The 15,789-nt window shown below is 36.9% G+C and overlaps 2 protein-coding genes across 7 annotated transcripts in view; one reads left to right on the top strand and one right to left on the bottom strand.

The window, feature by feature from the left end:
- The window catches only part of LOC131691638 (ras GTPase-activating protein raskol), a 439,624-nt gene that overhangs the window by 189,301 nt on the left and 234,534 nt on the right, over positions 1–15,789 (bottom strand). The window lies entirely within an intron of this gene.
- Positions 8,945–10,809, top strand: LOC131691639 (proton-coupled amino acid transporter-like protein CG1139). Its single transcript, XM_058978200.1, has 7 exons — positions 8,945–9,140; positions 9,202–9,255; positions 9,315–9,465; positions 9,527–9,648; positions 9,714–10,040; positions 10,099–10,311; positions 10,364–10,809. The coding sequence occupies exons 1-7, from the start codon at positions 9,112–9,114 to the stop codon at positions 10,773–10,775; spliced, it is 1,308 nt and encodes a 435-aa protein (XP_058834183.1). The 5' UTR covers positions 8,945–9,111; the 3' UTR covers positions 10,776–10,809.

Raw genomic sequence — 15,789 nt, 5'->3', positions numbered from 1 at the left:
GAGAATACGATGAACTTCGTCTCTTTTTAATAGACACACTGGAATTGCGACAATCGAATCGATCAAATGGGCGCTTGAAAGTTTTGATCCATGTAAGTCTCCGTGAAAAGATAGAATTATTCCAGTTCTACTTCAAAGAGGATATAAACACTTCAAGCATATTTTGAAAAAAAGTTCTTGTTTGTAGTCTGGCAACAGAATACATTCCACCATCATGGCAGGAAATAATTGTAAAATTTATTTCCAAAGGTAGCCGATCAGTCTGACCTCCTTTCTTCTCCGATCAGTGGGACGTTTAGTCGACCACTACATTCCGGATGTTAGCTGGAGCGAGCAGCCCCTTCATACAATGCAACCTGAATATTGACAGATGAAGTCTACTACCATCTTCTTACACATTGTTGTCTATAACATTGAAAAAACTTTTTCGCTAAACTTCTAGGTGCTTTTGAGACCGTATCGAATCCATTTTGGAAGCAGCAAGTGGTCATGGAGTACCTCTATATATGACGAATTAGATACACGCAATGCTTAGCAAGCGACATATGCGCTCATCGTTAAGAACAGTAGAGATTAGGAAATTGAGTGTCTGCGGATGTCCTCACCGTGATGTGCAGTCATAAATTTAGTGGAACCTTGCCACTGATCGGCTTTTTGAAGAAACATAATGAGCTAGGGCTTCGGACGTATGGTTCCGCCTATGATTATTATATTAAGAAGGCCACACGCTTCTGGATTAGATGCAGAAAATCTCATCTGTCATTGAGCAATGGTGTCTTCTTGTTGGACTATCAATTAATCCAAATAAATCAACAATAGTCCTTTGGAGTTCTTTGACTTTGAAATTATTCTCGCAGATCAAGTTAAGTACGTTGGGGTAATTCTTGACTCAAAACTCCATTGGTCTGCTCACGTAGATTTCAGAATCAAAAGAGTTTGCATGGCTATCGGCTAATGCGGAAAGGCTTTCGGTAAATATTGGGGATTCAAACCTAAGTATATGCAGTGAGTGGATCTACACAATCCAGTCAAAGTTAAACCATATTCAGAGGATGATCCGTCTTAAGCCTACTGGACTCTGGAATAATAACTCTATAGATCGTGCAACTAATCACAGACGTTTTTTAACCTCAATTTTTTTTTGACGAATATATTCTTGCTCAAAGTAACCTTACATTCACGCGTAGTTTTCCTTTTGAAACTCTCAATTTTGGAATTCCTCCTCGCGAGCCGATGCTGGTATCTATTGACGTGAAGTGAGATTAAACCATTCGCTCGGTAGATATTGCACCATTTTCCAAGCGGCGGAATCTGCGGTAAGTAAATTTATTTTTACTTTGATAATCAGGCTGCCCTTAAAGTACCTTATTCGACAAATTCGCGATCGAAATATCGCATATCGAACTTAAATCGAAGAACTCAGGATTTCAAATGATATGTACCTTTCATTAACATCGGGTAATTTCGGTATGAATAGAAATCAATTGTCAGATGAATTAACTAGAGTAGGCGCTACGAGTGACTTCATTGGCCCAGTATCAGTTTTACCACTGTTTCTTAGTTGAATAAAGCACAAGATTCACTCTTAGGCTGCATCCGAACATGTCATCCTTTGGTGTAGCTTGCAAATTTGCTTTCGAACAAATATTTTTTTCCGAATGTGAGTTTTTTTGTATTTAAACAATATAAACAGTACAACGTAAACTAATACTAATAAGGCTAAATCGGCAAATTAAATCACCATCCGAATGTGAGTTGGAAAATGACAAAGAATTTAAACTAGAACTAGAGGTTGTAGTTGTACTATGTTGCCACTTTGCATTTCCTTACCTTTTTCTTTTGCCTCTTTTCCCTTTTCATCAGAACATAAGTATACGACATGACAAGACTCAAATCTCCGAATAAAATGGGACGTGCCAAACAAGCCAACATATTCTTATTCGTGATTGGCATTGACGCACGTCCGAAAACAAACAAATCACCTTATACGCTTTTACAAGTATCAAGGGCGGTTTAGAGGAATATGTTCACTTAATTCCAGTAAGGGTTTTTTGTCCCACATTTTGCTACTTTAACTAACAACAAACGATATTAAAATTTAACATGAAATTTCCAACCCATGGAAACTGATCCTAGCCGAATTAAAAAAAAAGAAAGATTATTATAGATTGTTAAATTAATTCAAATTAATGAATAAACGAAATATCAGATATCCTCAAAGATTTCTTCAACGGGGCGTAGGAGATTTCTTTCCTTAAAAGAAAAATTTCTTTCTTTTTACATATATTCAAATATTAACATTTCAGGAATATATGTTTAAAACCGCCCCAACTAGACCTTCCTCCTGAAGTTGGAAAAATAAATAAAATTTGGTTTAAACTCACTGAACACTTTAATCGTGTTATTTCTCAAACCCATGTCTTCAAAGTCGGTACCATGAATATCTCATGCACCGCTCAAGCAATCCCCTTACTTTTTCCTCTTAAAAAACTTATTAATTTATCCAGTCTTTGACCCATCGTTTTTGGAAAATTTTAATAATAAGTATTTTTTGATGCAATTACTTGAAGAACCAATCACATGGTAAGTAGTGTTTCACGTGAAGTCAGTGGCGGATCCAGGGGGAGGGTCCGAAATTTTTTAACCTTTTGAGAAATTTTAAATTAGTTTTAATTTTATACTAGTTTTAAACATAAAATCATTTGAAACCAAATTTTACCACCAAAACTGATTTTCATTAAATGAGCTTTTGACGTATAATTTATTGTACAATGTTCATTCCAAGATCAAAATTTCGGACCCCTCCCGATTTTTTCCGGATCCGCTCCTGCGTGAAGTCAAAAAGTTCGCATCTTAGCTTCGCTCGCCAACATCCAATTATCGAAGGGGATAATGGCAGAGAAAGATACAATTGCACATCAAAAGACCAGAGATTACACAAAAATGACTCTACATTGAATAATCCAACCAAATTAAGGGCGATCAAAGAGTCAATTGCACCACGATGGCTTCATCAATGCGAATGCCGGGCGATCTTGGTTAGCAGATTTTTAATCGATCCATCCAAATTGATCCATCTTGATTAGATCCAAGCCATGCGTGATCGATCGAGCGGTTGCAATGCCATTTGGTAATGGCTTGTATTGTGTCAGAAAAGTGGTGCAAGATGGCATCAAATCCCATTACCTGCTGCTGTGCACATATCGTGACGTCTAGATTTGAAGATGCGAAGGTGGCGATCATGTATGTTAAGAACGTTTACTGTAGATAAGTAGAACAATTTGTTATCTGAATGAATTTTTATAGGTTTCCTAGCTGGCTTGTGCTCAACAGTTAGCAACGTTAAACCCGTCTTATTGAAACAATACATATTTCAGTGTCCACCAACACGTGAATTGCTTTCCGTCTACATGGTCATAAAACCCACAAATCGATTTCAGGCAGGTAAAGCTATTCACTTAAAGCCAAACTTTATTCCACGAGTTCGAAACGGTATTGAACAAAATTATCTCGTTGCTATTGCTGTGCTCTAATTTTATGGTGCAACGCAGCATGGCTCACTTCAATAAGGCGCACTGTTTCGCAACGTTTGTGTGTTTGTGTCATTGCCATCCGACTCGCCTAATGTTGAAAGTGAAACTTTTTAAACTGTAGTGAAAGAAAAAATAACGGCATATAGTTAACTAAATTAATTAGATTTCCATACTTGCCATAAGCATGCTAATATGTTAATTTAATTAATCGTCATTTCTCCAGCGCATAAGTAGTAGGAATGGGAGGGAATCACACTATAGAAAAACTTCAAACAGAAACAGCTGGGCTGAAGTATTCCAAACCAAATGGTATGGTTGCTAAATTTGATTATATAGTATTTTTGCAACGATTCTTGCTAGCTTTGGGTAGCTGTTGAATCGTGGGTTTTTCCCGATAAATGGTTCTTGTGGACCCAACAACCTTCAATTCATCCCCAAACCCCATGTGATGCCACTTATAAATGGCTAATTGTTTTCGTAGATTAATAGTTTCAATTTTTTTCTTGTATGGGTTATAGTTCAAGTTGATGACTTTATTAGCTACTTCTTTCATTTAATCACACTAACCCTGCAACAATAAATAAATTGTCATGTACACTTAGAATCAGCTACGAAGTCTGTTGAAACAGATGGTCAAGTTCCACAACGGAAAATAGTAGCAAGGCTTTGTGTTGCTTTTTCATATACCTGGGTATGGTACCGAATTATACCAAGAACACATTGTCGATATTTGACGGGTATAATTTTCGCATGGCATCAGTCGAACTATTCGGGTGGGAATTCAAAAGAGGCAAATAATAGTGCATCTGTGCACGAGTCCAATCAGCATCCACGATCCAAATAATGAAATGAGAAGTGGGTCGTGTCTACTAGAAACCCTTCAATTAGTCATGAATATACTGAAGAAAAACACGCTGGCTTAAGGTATATCTTAAGACATAGAGAAAAACTCCTAGATGATAATTGAAATGATAACTGGTTGGATGGTGGTTTTGCGCTGGACTCAATTCTGATCGCCACTAAGAAACCGTCTAGTAAACTATGGACAGGTTGTGGGGGAATGAATCGAGTTTCGTCGTCTAAATTTGTGTTCCAATTTCGGTTTTTAGCAACGACTACCATCAAATCAGTTATTTTCACAACACTTAGAACTGAGCTGTAAATTTTAGATGCACAACAAATAAGTTAGTAAGAATGTTCCGATAAACCTTTAGTCCTTCATAAGCGCATCAAGCTGGAAAACTGATCACGCGAAATCTCTACTATAGATATTTACCCTCTTCATCTGCCGACATCCATTAGCTAGAAAAATCTCTTCCAAAGAACGATGACAAATTTTAGCTCACCAGACGGAAAATTTTCCCACGAATTTTTTGCTGAATGTGGTAATGTGAATTAGCAAGGGTATTCAACAATCCGTGACGAAATCGTTCCGGAGCAGAGCGCACGAGGAATGTTTGACCACACGCCAACTGTGTGTATGGTTTAATTTTATTGAAGAGAAGCGAACTAATGAGCTTAAGACAGTGACTATGAAAATAGATGATAGGGTGTTCAGCACTTATTCACATTATGACTATTATCACCCACATTTGAATCTGGTCTGTGGGTTTGGGTTCGTATTTTCGTTTCGCTCAAATACAATTATTTCACAAATTTCTTCTCTCTCTGTAAACTGCCCATGATCGCATATTTGACCCATTTTCTATGGGATCTCCTACCTTATAGGACTGATTTGCGATCATAGGCAGTAAAGGTATTGTATCTTTGGAACGAACCAACGATTTTGATTCCAATTTATACGCATTCCGCCTACGAAATAGTGTGGCATCATTCCAAATAGAGTCAAAATAGGTACATCGGCCTATTTCCATGGCCTTGATTCTGGTCAGGTTTACTCATTTCAAATAAAAATTGCTAATTTCACGAAAAATTTCATCTCTCTTTATGCGTAAAAAAACTTTCTTGCATGAAAAATTAAACTCAACGTAGGGGTTATGTATTTTTTACATAGAATGTGTATGACAAGTTTGAAAAAAAAACGGTTAAGTAGTTTTTGAATGGCAGTTAAGGTTGATCAGATCCGATGGGCAAAAATCGAGAGCGAAAAAAGCATTTTTTTCACACCATGTGTTAGATCTTAATAAAAATCAATCAGCAGTACTGTAACAACATTCTACATAAACTGATTGATTTTTATGAAGATCTAACACACGGTATGAAAAAAAATGCTTTTTTCGTTTTCGATTTTTGCCCATTCTATGTCTAACCTTAACACGCCAAATCGTGCTTTTCCAGAGAGGTTCGTAAAGGGTATTTTTCAGCTTAGCAGTCGTGAATTAGACAGCGAAAAAAAAAATAGTTTTTACTTCCAACGTTTCGATGGATTTATTCCACCTTTATCAAGTATTACAAATTTTGTTGTTGTTTTCTTGTTATGTTAAGATTTGTTGAAAAAGTGAACTGTTGTAAAGTTATGTCAATATGGAATAAATCCATCGAAACGTTGGAAGTAAACACAATATTTTTGTTTTTCGCTGTCTAATTCACGATTGATAAGCCGAAAAACACCCGAGCAAATACGCATGGGTTCAAACATCACATAGCCCCTTGAAAAGACCTTAAACATGGTCCGTGCTAAAATTCTTAACCATTAAGACACAATAAAATGGTCTCAATAACCCATAAATACACCAACATATGGTATTTTATATGGGATCTAACGGACCATGGTAATGGTGTTTTCATGGGTTGAACCCATTTTAAAAACCCATGTCAAGCCCCATGAGCATGGGGCTATTATGGGCTTTCCGTTTGCTCGGGTACCCTGTACAAGTCAAGACATTTTCAATTCCAGATACGTTCTAAAAAAATTTCATCACCGATCATTAGTCGAAATTTTTGGATGGAAAAATTTAAGAATGTTACTGAAATGGTACGTCATAATGTACAAAAGTTTTGATCAATTCACTTCACCCAAATTTCTAAAAAAGCAATCGCAAAAAAATTGTTTTGTTTCACGCTGAAACTCTTATCTCCTCTCCTCTAAATGCATTGACATTATATAAAGGCAAAAAACGTTGTATAAAGAAATCCAAGGACTAAGATGCTGAGTTTCATATACCAATCGGCTCAGTTCAATGAATTGATACAATGTGAACGGTTCTAAGGTTGTTGCGCAAAAGCTGCTCTTTTTATGACTTTTGTGTGTACATAATGCACCGATTAGACTTGCTTTTCAGACGTTCTATATCACTAACGTTTGCTTGTAAGGTCTTGCAAACAAAGATTAATTAACCCTTACAGCCGTAATTAATTATTTTTAATGTTGTTCAGAATCTAGTTTTAAAACAACATGGTGCATTTAAGAGGAGCGTCTGGTATAAAGTGCTCAAAGCAAAAGTAATTTTGTTTTACGATTTTGAAGGAAAGGCAACAATGGATCTTTTATGTAATGTTAAGATCGTTTTATACATTCATTGTGCACGAGAAAAATATTTTCAGTCACGCAGAGTCACACATACGAGCGTTCCAAGAGTAGACGTCCAACCATTTCTACGTCGAGGAGCGTTGCGACGAACACGATCACTCTTGATAAAATTGTCTGACACAGGAAAGTCTATAAGATTTGTGATGCTTAGACTTGTAGTTACTCAATGAACCAATAAAAATCAAAAATAGTTCGAGTTTCGGAAAATGGCTTCATGAAAACTGAAAAATCTCATACTTTATTGTAAAATTCGCTCGTTTTTCTTTAAAATCATAGGGACAAAAAATTTGTTTTTTTTAGTTTTCTGAGGTTCATCGACTCGTAACAAAAATCAAGTCAATTCGTCGATTAGTTTTTGAGTTATCGTGTTCGCCAATTTGAAAAACGCGGTTTCGAGAAAAATGCTATTAAAGAGTGTCGCATATACAATTGCATCACGGAAAAACGCTGTAGAAGATACTCCACTGGGTATTTTCTTTTCAAAATTTGGGTAGAAGTAGTTTAGAGTGTATTGTTTACACTGTATTTTTAGCGCTGCAGTTTTTTGAAATTTTTTGTCAATAGATTGAAATCTGCGTGTGTTATAGCAAATACGCGAAAGGAATGCATGGCTCTTCGTGGCCATCGAGATTGTGGGAGACTATTCTAGTGGTTCAATACTAACACTTAAGCGAATAAAAATGAAGTCGGTAATTTTTGCCCTCTACACCAGTCGCCCCCCTTAAGAGCTATGAGGACTGCAACCAAAAATTACAATTTTTCTAGATTCTTTGACCAATTTGTTACAAAATGCGTAGACCAAATTTAGCCGAAGATACGAATAAAAGTTAATAATTGAACCATTACTTGTATGGGAAACTTTCCATACTCGATTGTGACACGACATACAAATTTTGTCATTAATTCACATTTAAGACACGTGTGAGTGCGATTTTTAGCCAAATCTCTCAATACAGTCAAACGATCTTTGCAATAATTGAGAGATTAATACAGAATATGTAAAAGCCAATTGCCAAATTCTCTGAATTATTTCTACCATTTATAAGTTTCAAGATATTGAATATCAAACCTAAACAATCGTTTTTCGCGAAATGTGCTAAATGGCGCTTGTCATAAGATAGCACAATAGTGAAGAAGTGTCTTTATATTCTAGTGAATGCAGAAAGCTTGTACTTTCAACTGTAATTAAATCCATCTGCGAATTCAATAACGATAATCACAATGCAATAAAAATATTAATTTGTTAATTTATGGCAACAAATTCAGCAACAAGTTGATTAAAATCAGTGAAAGCGCAAGGTGGTGCAACTTCTCTAGCAAAACCTTATTATAACAGACACTGATGTTAGCTGCTTCTATGTTAGGGACCATTCATAAATTACGTAACGCTTTTAGGGGGGAGGGGCACAACAAGTTGTGACATGTTGTGACATAGGGGGAGGGGGAGTTAGCTAGATCGTTACGTAACATGTTTTCACTGAAGAAAAAAATTTTTTCTGGGAATTTGTTACGTAATAGGGGAGGAGGGGATGGAGAAATTTGTGACAATTTGTTACATGGGGGCAGGTGGGGGGGGGGTCAATTTTGGGCAATTTTTGCGTTACGTAATTTATGAATGGTCCCTTAGATACTGCGATACGCTTGATTGTTATACGAATTATTGGTGAGAAGTTATTAGGTGTTGTGAGGTGTTATTAAAACCACCGCTGATTAATACTACTGACTATTTTTTCGAGCAGCTGAGAACTCTCAGTAAACATTCTGTGTTTTCCGAATGGATTGATATATACACATTTCATGAGAACATCTTGGATGGTACAATAATGGTGTTATCAACCTCCAAATGAGCTTCAGCCAACGATAAGAGCGAGATTGAGACGTATTTTATAGTCACAGCACAGTAAGACAGAGATCTGTTAACTTATCTATCAGGTAACTGTGCTTGTGTTACGACAATTTAATATTTTTGAATGAGTTTAGTATACACTAAACGTTTAAACCAGCTGCTGTTTCTCAGCTGGAAAAGGTTGACGTTCTACAGTACGCTCCAAGCCTAATGGAAAATTCTTATTCCTAGCTCTCAGAAGAATGCAATCAGACTCTACGAAACCTGAAAGGTTTGCCCAATTTCTTTATTTTAACTGAAAACGTGTTCTTAATTAGTGATTAAAATTGCAGAGAAGACGACAATTATGAACCGTTTTCAAATCGTCACGTAGCGAAACCAAATTCGTAAGTATCACTATTGAGCAAGATAACCTACTTTGAATAATACATATATTTCCAATAAGGACTACTGGAACGTTGATTCACCTGATAAAAGGTTCTCTTGGAACAGGAATTTTGGCAATGCCGTTGGCATTCAAAAATGGAGGATTAATCTTTAGCTTGATCGGAACAATAGCGATTTGCTTCATCTACGTTCACTGTGTACAATTGCTGGTTGGTGCTCGATAACATCTCAAACTCACGCTAGTTTCATGCTATCCTCAATCCCCAAAAGGTAGGAACATCCCAGAAAGCATGCAAACGCAGCCGCATTCCTGTTCTAGGGTATGCCGAAACAGCGGAGGTAGTCTTTGCAGGTGGTCCTCCGGCACTACGACAATTTGCAAATTTCGCAAGGTATGCTCTTGGTACTGTGTCTAATCAAATCACGAAGAGGCTAATGAAAACTAACGTTTGAGCAGAAACTACATCGACCTTATGATTCTTATCCAGAGTTTGTTGACACTGTGCCTGTTCCAAATTTTCATCGCAAGTTCGCTGCGTGACGTCGTCAACAATCAGCAGCAAATAGTATGGGGAACCCACGTTTACATCGCACTGGTGACGATTCCGATAGCGTTCATCACTCAGATACGGGAGCTGAAGTATTTGGTACCTTTCAGTGCACTGGCAAATGCTTTAATGATAAGCGCCTTCGGAATCACATTGTACTTCCTCGTACGGGATCAAATATTTTTGTATGATAAGAGTTACTGGCCGGAATGGAGCAAATTACCATTTTTCATGAGGTACTATTCGATAGACTACATAAAATGACCCAGTAATAATATGCTCATTACACTTTAGCACCGTTCTTTATGCAATCCAAGGCATAAGATATGTCCTGCCCATAGAGAATAACATGAAACACCCGGAGCATTTTCTTGGTCCTTGTGGAGTATTGTCCAAAGCTATTGGATTTTTAACTGTTCTCTATGTTGTGACCGGATTCTTCGGTTATGCCCGCTACGGAGAAGATACTAAAGGATCCGTTACTTTGAATCTTCCAAGCCAAAATGGGTAAATGCAGAATCTCTTTTTGTGTATTGAATAAATCTTAGTGAATTTTTAGCTTGGCAGAATCAACTCGGCTTTTGGCAGCCATCGCTGCTATGTTTTCTATGGGCCTCAGCTATTACGTTCCAATGGATATTGTTTGGCGTCGAATAGAACACAGGATTCCGGATAATCGTCGAAACTATATGTTGATTCTGCTCCGTTTCGGTATACTGCTTCTTCTGACCGGCGTAACTATGGGCGTTCCTGAGCTTGAACCATTCGTCGGATTGGTTGGGTCGTTCTGTTCTGGAAATTTGGTAGTACTGGTTCCGGTAATATTGGATACCATGTTCAGATGGCCGAACAGTTTCGGCCAGTACCGACAAATCTTGCTGAAGAACTTCGTTCTCGGTTTGTTTGGACTATTTGTACTAATAGCGGGAACCGTTTCCAGTGTAAGGAACATTGTTGCGATATACGAATAAATCGAAATATGAATGTTAACGTGTAGATACATATTAAGAGTAATGAGAATGGATCTCTGAATTCTAACTCCAATAACACAAGTTAGAATTCCAATACATATACTCTTCTTTCATTCTTCAAGGTGTTTGTTTTGAATGTAGCACGTTCAAAATTCGCTGTTAAAAGTACGTGAATCTCAAAAGATTATTGTACCGCTTTTAATACTACAAACAGAGTTCAGAAATATTAGCACCCCGGGTGTACTTGAAAGTAGTACAAAATTCATTTCATGCCCGTCTCGCTGAAGGGAATGGTTCAGTTGTTTGCCGCGTCCTTCATTCGTACGGTGCAGTGCATTCATTCAATTATTTTCAGTTCAAATTAAGCTTCAGATTATCGAGCAAAAATTTACCACATATAAATTACGCAGTTCATTTAAGCTCGAAATTTAAAAAAAAAAACACCTTCTGCCTTCAGTTTGTCTACATTTTAAAAATGAATGCTTTAGTGAATGAATGAATTTATATTTCCACTGAACTAAAGGCATTCGATTCTGCATGAATCACCTTTTAAAGTTAACACTGCTTGAAGTCTAAATGAGATAGCAAGCATAAACGATTGACAAAATATGCATTCTTCACCAATATCGAAAAAATTGGTCGCATATCACGTGTCATTTGAAACCCGCTCCGGCCGGCAAAAATGCACCAGCCTTCGGTATGCGATGTGAAAAAGAACTTGTGAAAGGTTCTAGTGAGTAATTGCGTGTATATTTTGTTTATATTTAGTTGAATTTTAGTGTGTTGCCTTCCGAGCTTTGTTTGCTTTGATAATGTCGACTGAATGTACTTTACAATCGTACCAAGGTACCGTAATTTCTTTCGTTTTAGAAATCAGAAACCAAATATTATGTCATAATCGAATTCGCTTGTCAAAATCAAACATACTCTTTAGAGTGAGAATTTTGAACAGTATTTTATTCATTTATCTTGTTTTCAATACTTTATATTGAGGGATCTCACGAGAGAGCATTCAAACGAAACGTCGCAACTGTATTCGATTTGTGAATCTTCATGATTTCCACTACAAGATCATTTTGACTCAAGAGTATCTTTTAAAAAGACCTTATGAGTTTTTACATGCACCACTGCAAAAAAAAACATTCGCGAACCGTAAACTAGAAGAAGTTGCAAAGCTGTTATCCCTCTTTTCGAAAAAATATACATACATTGAAAAAAGTTGAGTTCATTCTCCCATTGTCAAACACACCGAACGGATTTGTTGGAAGTTGGAAGTCTTACCAATTCATCAATTCGGTATAGTCGTCGGATAGATTGTGGGCGCTTTACAGTATTAACGCTTTCATGCCCACCTTTTTTCTAGGGCATGTAAGGATTCAGAACTATTTTTCCTTGAAAACAGTGAGGCCAAAAAACACAAAAAGCCTTTTTCCATAACAATAGGTACTCTATACTAGAATGTTTACTATAGTCCAATTGTATGGAAAACGTAGTCAAACACAGTCTAAATTGATAAGTGTTGTCAGTTTTCAACAATATTTCAATATAACGAAGAAATATGAAAAAATCATTTTCCGTCCTCAACGTAAACTGTCCCTGAAAACACTGCTCCATCGAAATCCAATCAGACTAATTGAAATAACTTCAGTTGTAGTGCTGCTCCTTGTAACTGTTAATACTAAAATGAAAGGCAATAGTCACATTTATTAGCCTTACTTGTTTTGTGAGCAAATCTTGCCTCAATCAAAAGACATAGCTGATTAAAAACGTTGTTGTCCACAAACAACATGGGAATGAAGGGGTTAATCATATTCAAGTTTACCATACTCGAACCAAAATACACAAAGTACGATGAAGAATATGATCGGTTCGTTAATCGCTGAATGTAGTATACATGCCAAGAGATTCAGAATAAGATTTCAACCAACTTCACTTGATCAACTAGGTAAAAGAATTTCCGAAGAGGTGATCAAAAGTAAATCCGCTGAGCATTCAAAAATGTTCGATCATCAACTTGAAATAACAATGCGCAGGAGCGGATCAAGAAAAAAAAATTCGGGAGGGATCCTAAATCTTTTATTTTGTAATGAACATTGTAAAATACGTTATGCGTAAAAACAAAATTTAGTGAAAATCAGTTTTGGTGGTCAAACTTGGTCTGAAATGATTTTAAATTTGAAACTAATATAAAATTGAAACTAATTGAAAAAATTCTCAACAAGATCAAAATTTTCAGAGGGGGTCCGGATCCCCAGAACCCTCCTCCTGGTTCTGCCACTGACAATGCGTCACGGTTTATGCATCTGAACAGCACAAAAACTCACTATTTTCTGTGAACTGTGAATTTCATTACCAAAACGGAAGTTACTATACTCGTTCAACCCACAAAAACAACAAACTGCAATGGGGGATTTGAATCGCAATAAATATGCAATATTAACCTTAAAATAAAAGCGGTTTAAGCTGATTTTATGTATAGGTGTGTTTCGTTGTGCCAAATGTAGGGGAGTTCGAACCAGCCTCTGTCATATACTGATCGTTCGAACTGCTATAGTGTCACCAACGCATATTGAAAACAAAAACCGTGTTCTTGTCGACCTGTTTCCAACCCATCGTCGGATGTTGTGGGAAGTGGAACCTGTCAATGCAGGCACTGTTAGGTAATAAATGCTAAATGTTAACGTCCACAACTGGCTCGATGAGAATAAGCAAGCAACCCAGCCAGTCTGGGTCGATTGATGGAGGTGTCAGTGTCAGTAAATTACCTGCATACCGGCTGGTCAGACTCATAGAGAGCAGCAATCAGAGCATGTGAAACTGAAGTGCATATCCACCCACGGATGTTGAGGTAAGTAAAGTAAGTCTGCGTGATGTTTTTCTCATTGCACTTGGGCTGCTGTTTCTATGTATTTTGTTCCCGATATGGGTCGCTCGGTTCTGCATGGAAATTGAAAACGTAACTTAATCAAAGCCATGTTATTTGATATTCAACTCGCTAGTATATTTCTGAATGTTCACATTTAAAAATAACGGATTGGAAGTGCAGCATGCCCAATGGATCCAATGTCTTATTTCAAGGTCTCTTGCAATTATCTGGTTCGCAGTTTTACAGTGTTTTAACCGTTGGGACTATATTGCTGTTTTAGTACAAACATTAAATTGATTCTTGTTGCGAATTCTAAAAGAGATTTTTTTTGTTTCGATTGTAGAGGTTTTAACGTTAAAGTCACTCGCCTCTTAAAGATAATTTTATAATTCGCTTCCAAGTTTTGGCAATTTTAAGTATAACATTCTTACCTACTGGATACACTGGGTTTGAACAGCACACCGTTTGGTAATCGACGAACGATTCTTTTTCCCGTATCTCAGCAAAATAAACTCATGCGTAAACGTCAAAAACCGTTAAGTCAGTAATATACTACGATAATTTTTGGTAAATTTATTCAGTTTAAAAAAGGCTGAAAAGCGTAAGTCTAGAGTATATCTAAAGCAGGTATCCGGTATCACTATGCTTGATTTGCATTTTTCTTACAAACACATTGCTAAAACGAAACCGATTATCCCTCTCAAGACAGATCTCTATATTAAGTGAGTTAATTGTAACATGCCACCAGAGTTATAAATATTCAAATATATTGAATGAAAATTGATCATATTCAGCCGCATTCGTTTTCAATATTTAGTGACGCAGCTGAAAACGTCAAACGAACAAACCATCCATGCAGATTTTCATTAGGTTTGTTCCAGTACCAGGAGAAACTGGAAGTACTACGGAGAAAATCGTTCCTGTACTCTTTTCTTTTCTTTTAGCCTTTCTCATATAAAGAAAGGCTATACAATCACCCCAATAATCGATTTTCCAACCGAGGCGCGGAGGGCCGAGTGTCATATCCCATTCGATTCACTTCGTCGAAATCGCAAAATGTCTGTGTGTGTCAAATAATGTCACTCAATTTTCTCAGAGATGGCTAAACCGTTTTACAGAAACTCAGTTTCAAATGAACGGTATAACGCTCTCATAAGTCGCTATTGAATTTTTAATTGATCAGACTTCCGGTTCTGGAGTTACGGGTTGAAGAGTGTGGTCACACAGCAAATTCCCACATAAACTAGTAACCCTATGATGTCCGAATGATGTAATACATATTCAAATACGTTCAATATTACTTGGATTTGCGAATCTGGATCACTAATGATTCCTGAGCTAATGCCACACCTGTTTTCCAGCAAACTCTTAACCGATGTTTACAAATTAAATTTCAAATGAAAGATATAATACTCTCATTGACTGCTATTGAATTTCTTTCAGTTTTGACTTTTGGTTCCAGAGTTACAGGTTGGTTATTGCGGTCACATCGGAATTTCTCATATAAACCGGTACAATCGTAATACCTCATAGCTTTAAAATCTATTTAAATGAACATCAAATTACTTCGATTCGCAGGTTTAGAATCAAAAATTATTAGAATGTATTGTCCACTATCGATAATTCCGGAAGTACCGGGGTTCCGGACGAATTCCAGATCTAAAGCCACTTCGGTGATGACTGAACCAAATTTCACTAACCTAGTCTCAAATGAAGTTCGGTGCTGAACTTTCCACATATCCCTCTCTCTCCTACCTCTGAACCTCAACCCGCCCCCCACACTTACCACCATCTCAGACCAACATCCCACATGCATTCCCTTTATTCACCCCGTATACTAAAATAAGATGATTCCCGACGCTTCCTCCCCCTCCCACTAATTATATCCCTTCCCTTCTGCACCATGAAGTTCACATGAAGACAACATCGAGCTCGCGCTGATCAAGCTATATAAATATTATATTTATGTTTGTTTCAAGTGTGTCAGTATCGACATGTTGCTTATCATGTTCGTCACAGTCGGGCACTTATATATGCTCATCAAGTATAATAAGAATGTAATAGAAATTTCCACAATGTTATATTGAACATAACCAGCCATTAATTCATAGTTTGGATAAATGAGAAAGGCACAATTTCACCACTAGG

Source organism: Topomyia yanbarensis, chromosome 3 (assembly GCF_030247195.1).
Source record: "Topomyia yanbarensis strain Yona2022 chromosome 3, ASM3024719v1, whole genome shotgun sequence".
In the NCBI taxonomy this organism is placed as follows: domain Eukaryota; kingdom Metazoa; phylum Arthropoda; class Insecta; order Diptera; family Culicidae; genus Topomyia; species Topomyia yanbarensis.
Note: the sequence above shows the minus strand (reverse complement) of the source record. Positions and strands in the feature narration are given on the sequence as shown.

What these genes read in the sequence shown, in the direction of transcription:
- LOC131691639 (XM_058978200.1), top strand. Translation starts at nt 9,112, where the DNA reads ATGCAATCAGACTCTACGAAACCTGAAAG. An exon ending in GACTCTACGAAACCTGAAAG is followed by an intron (nt 9,141 to 9,201) that starts GTTTGCCCAATT and finishes TTAAAATTGCAG; the next exon opens with AGAAGACGACAATTATGAAC. An exon ending in CAATTTGCAAATTTCGCAAG is followed by an intron (nt 9,649 to 9,713) that starts GTATGCTCTTGG and finishes ACGTTTGAGCAG; the next exon opens with AAACTACATCGACCTTATGA.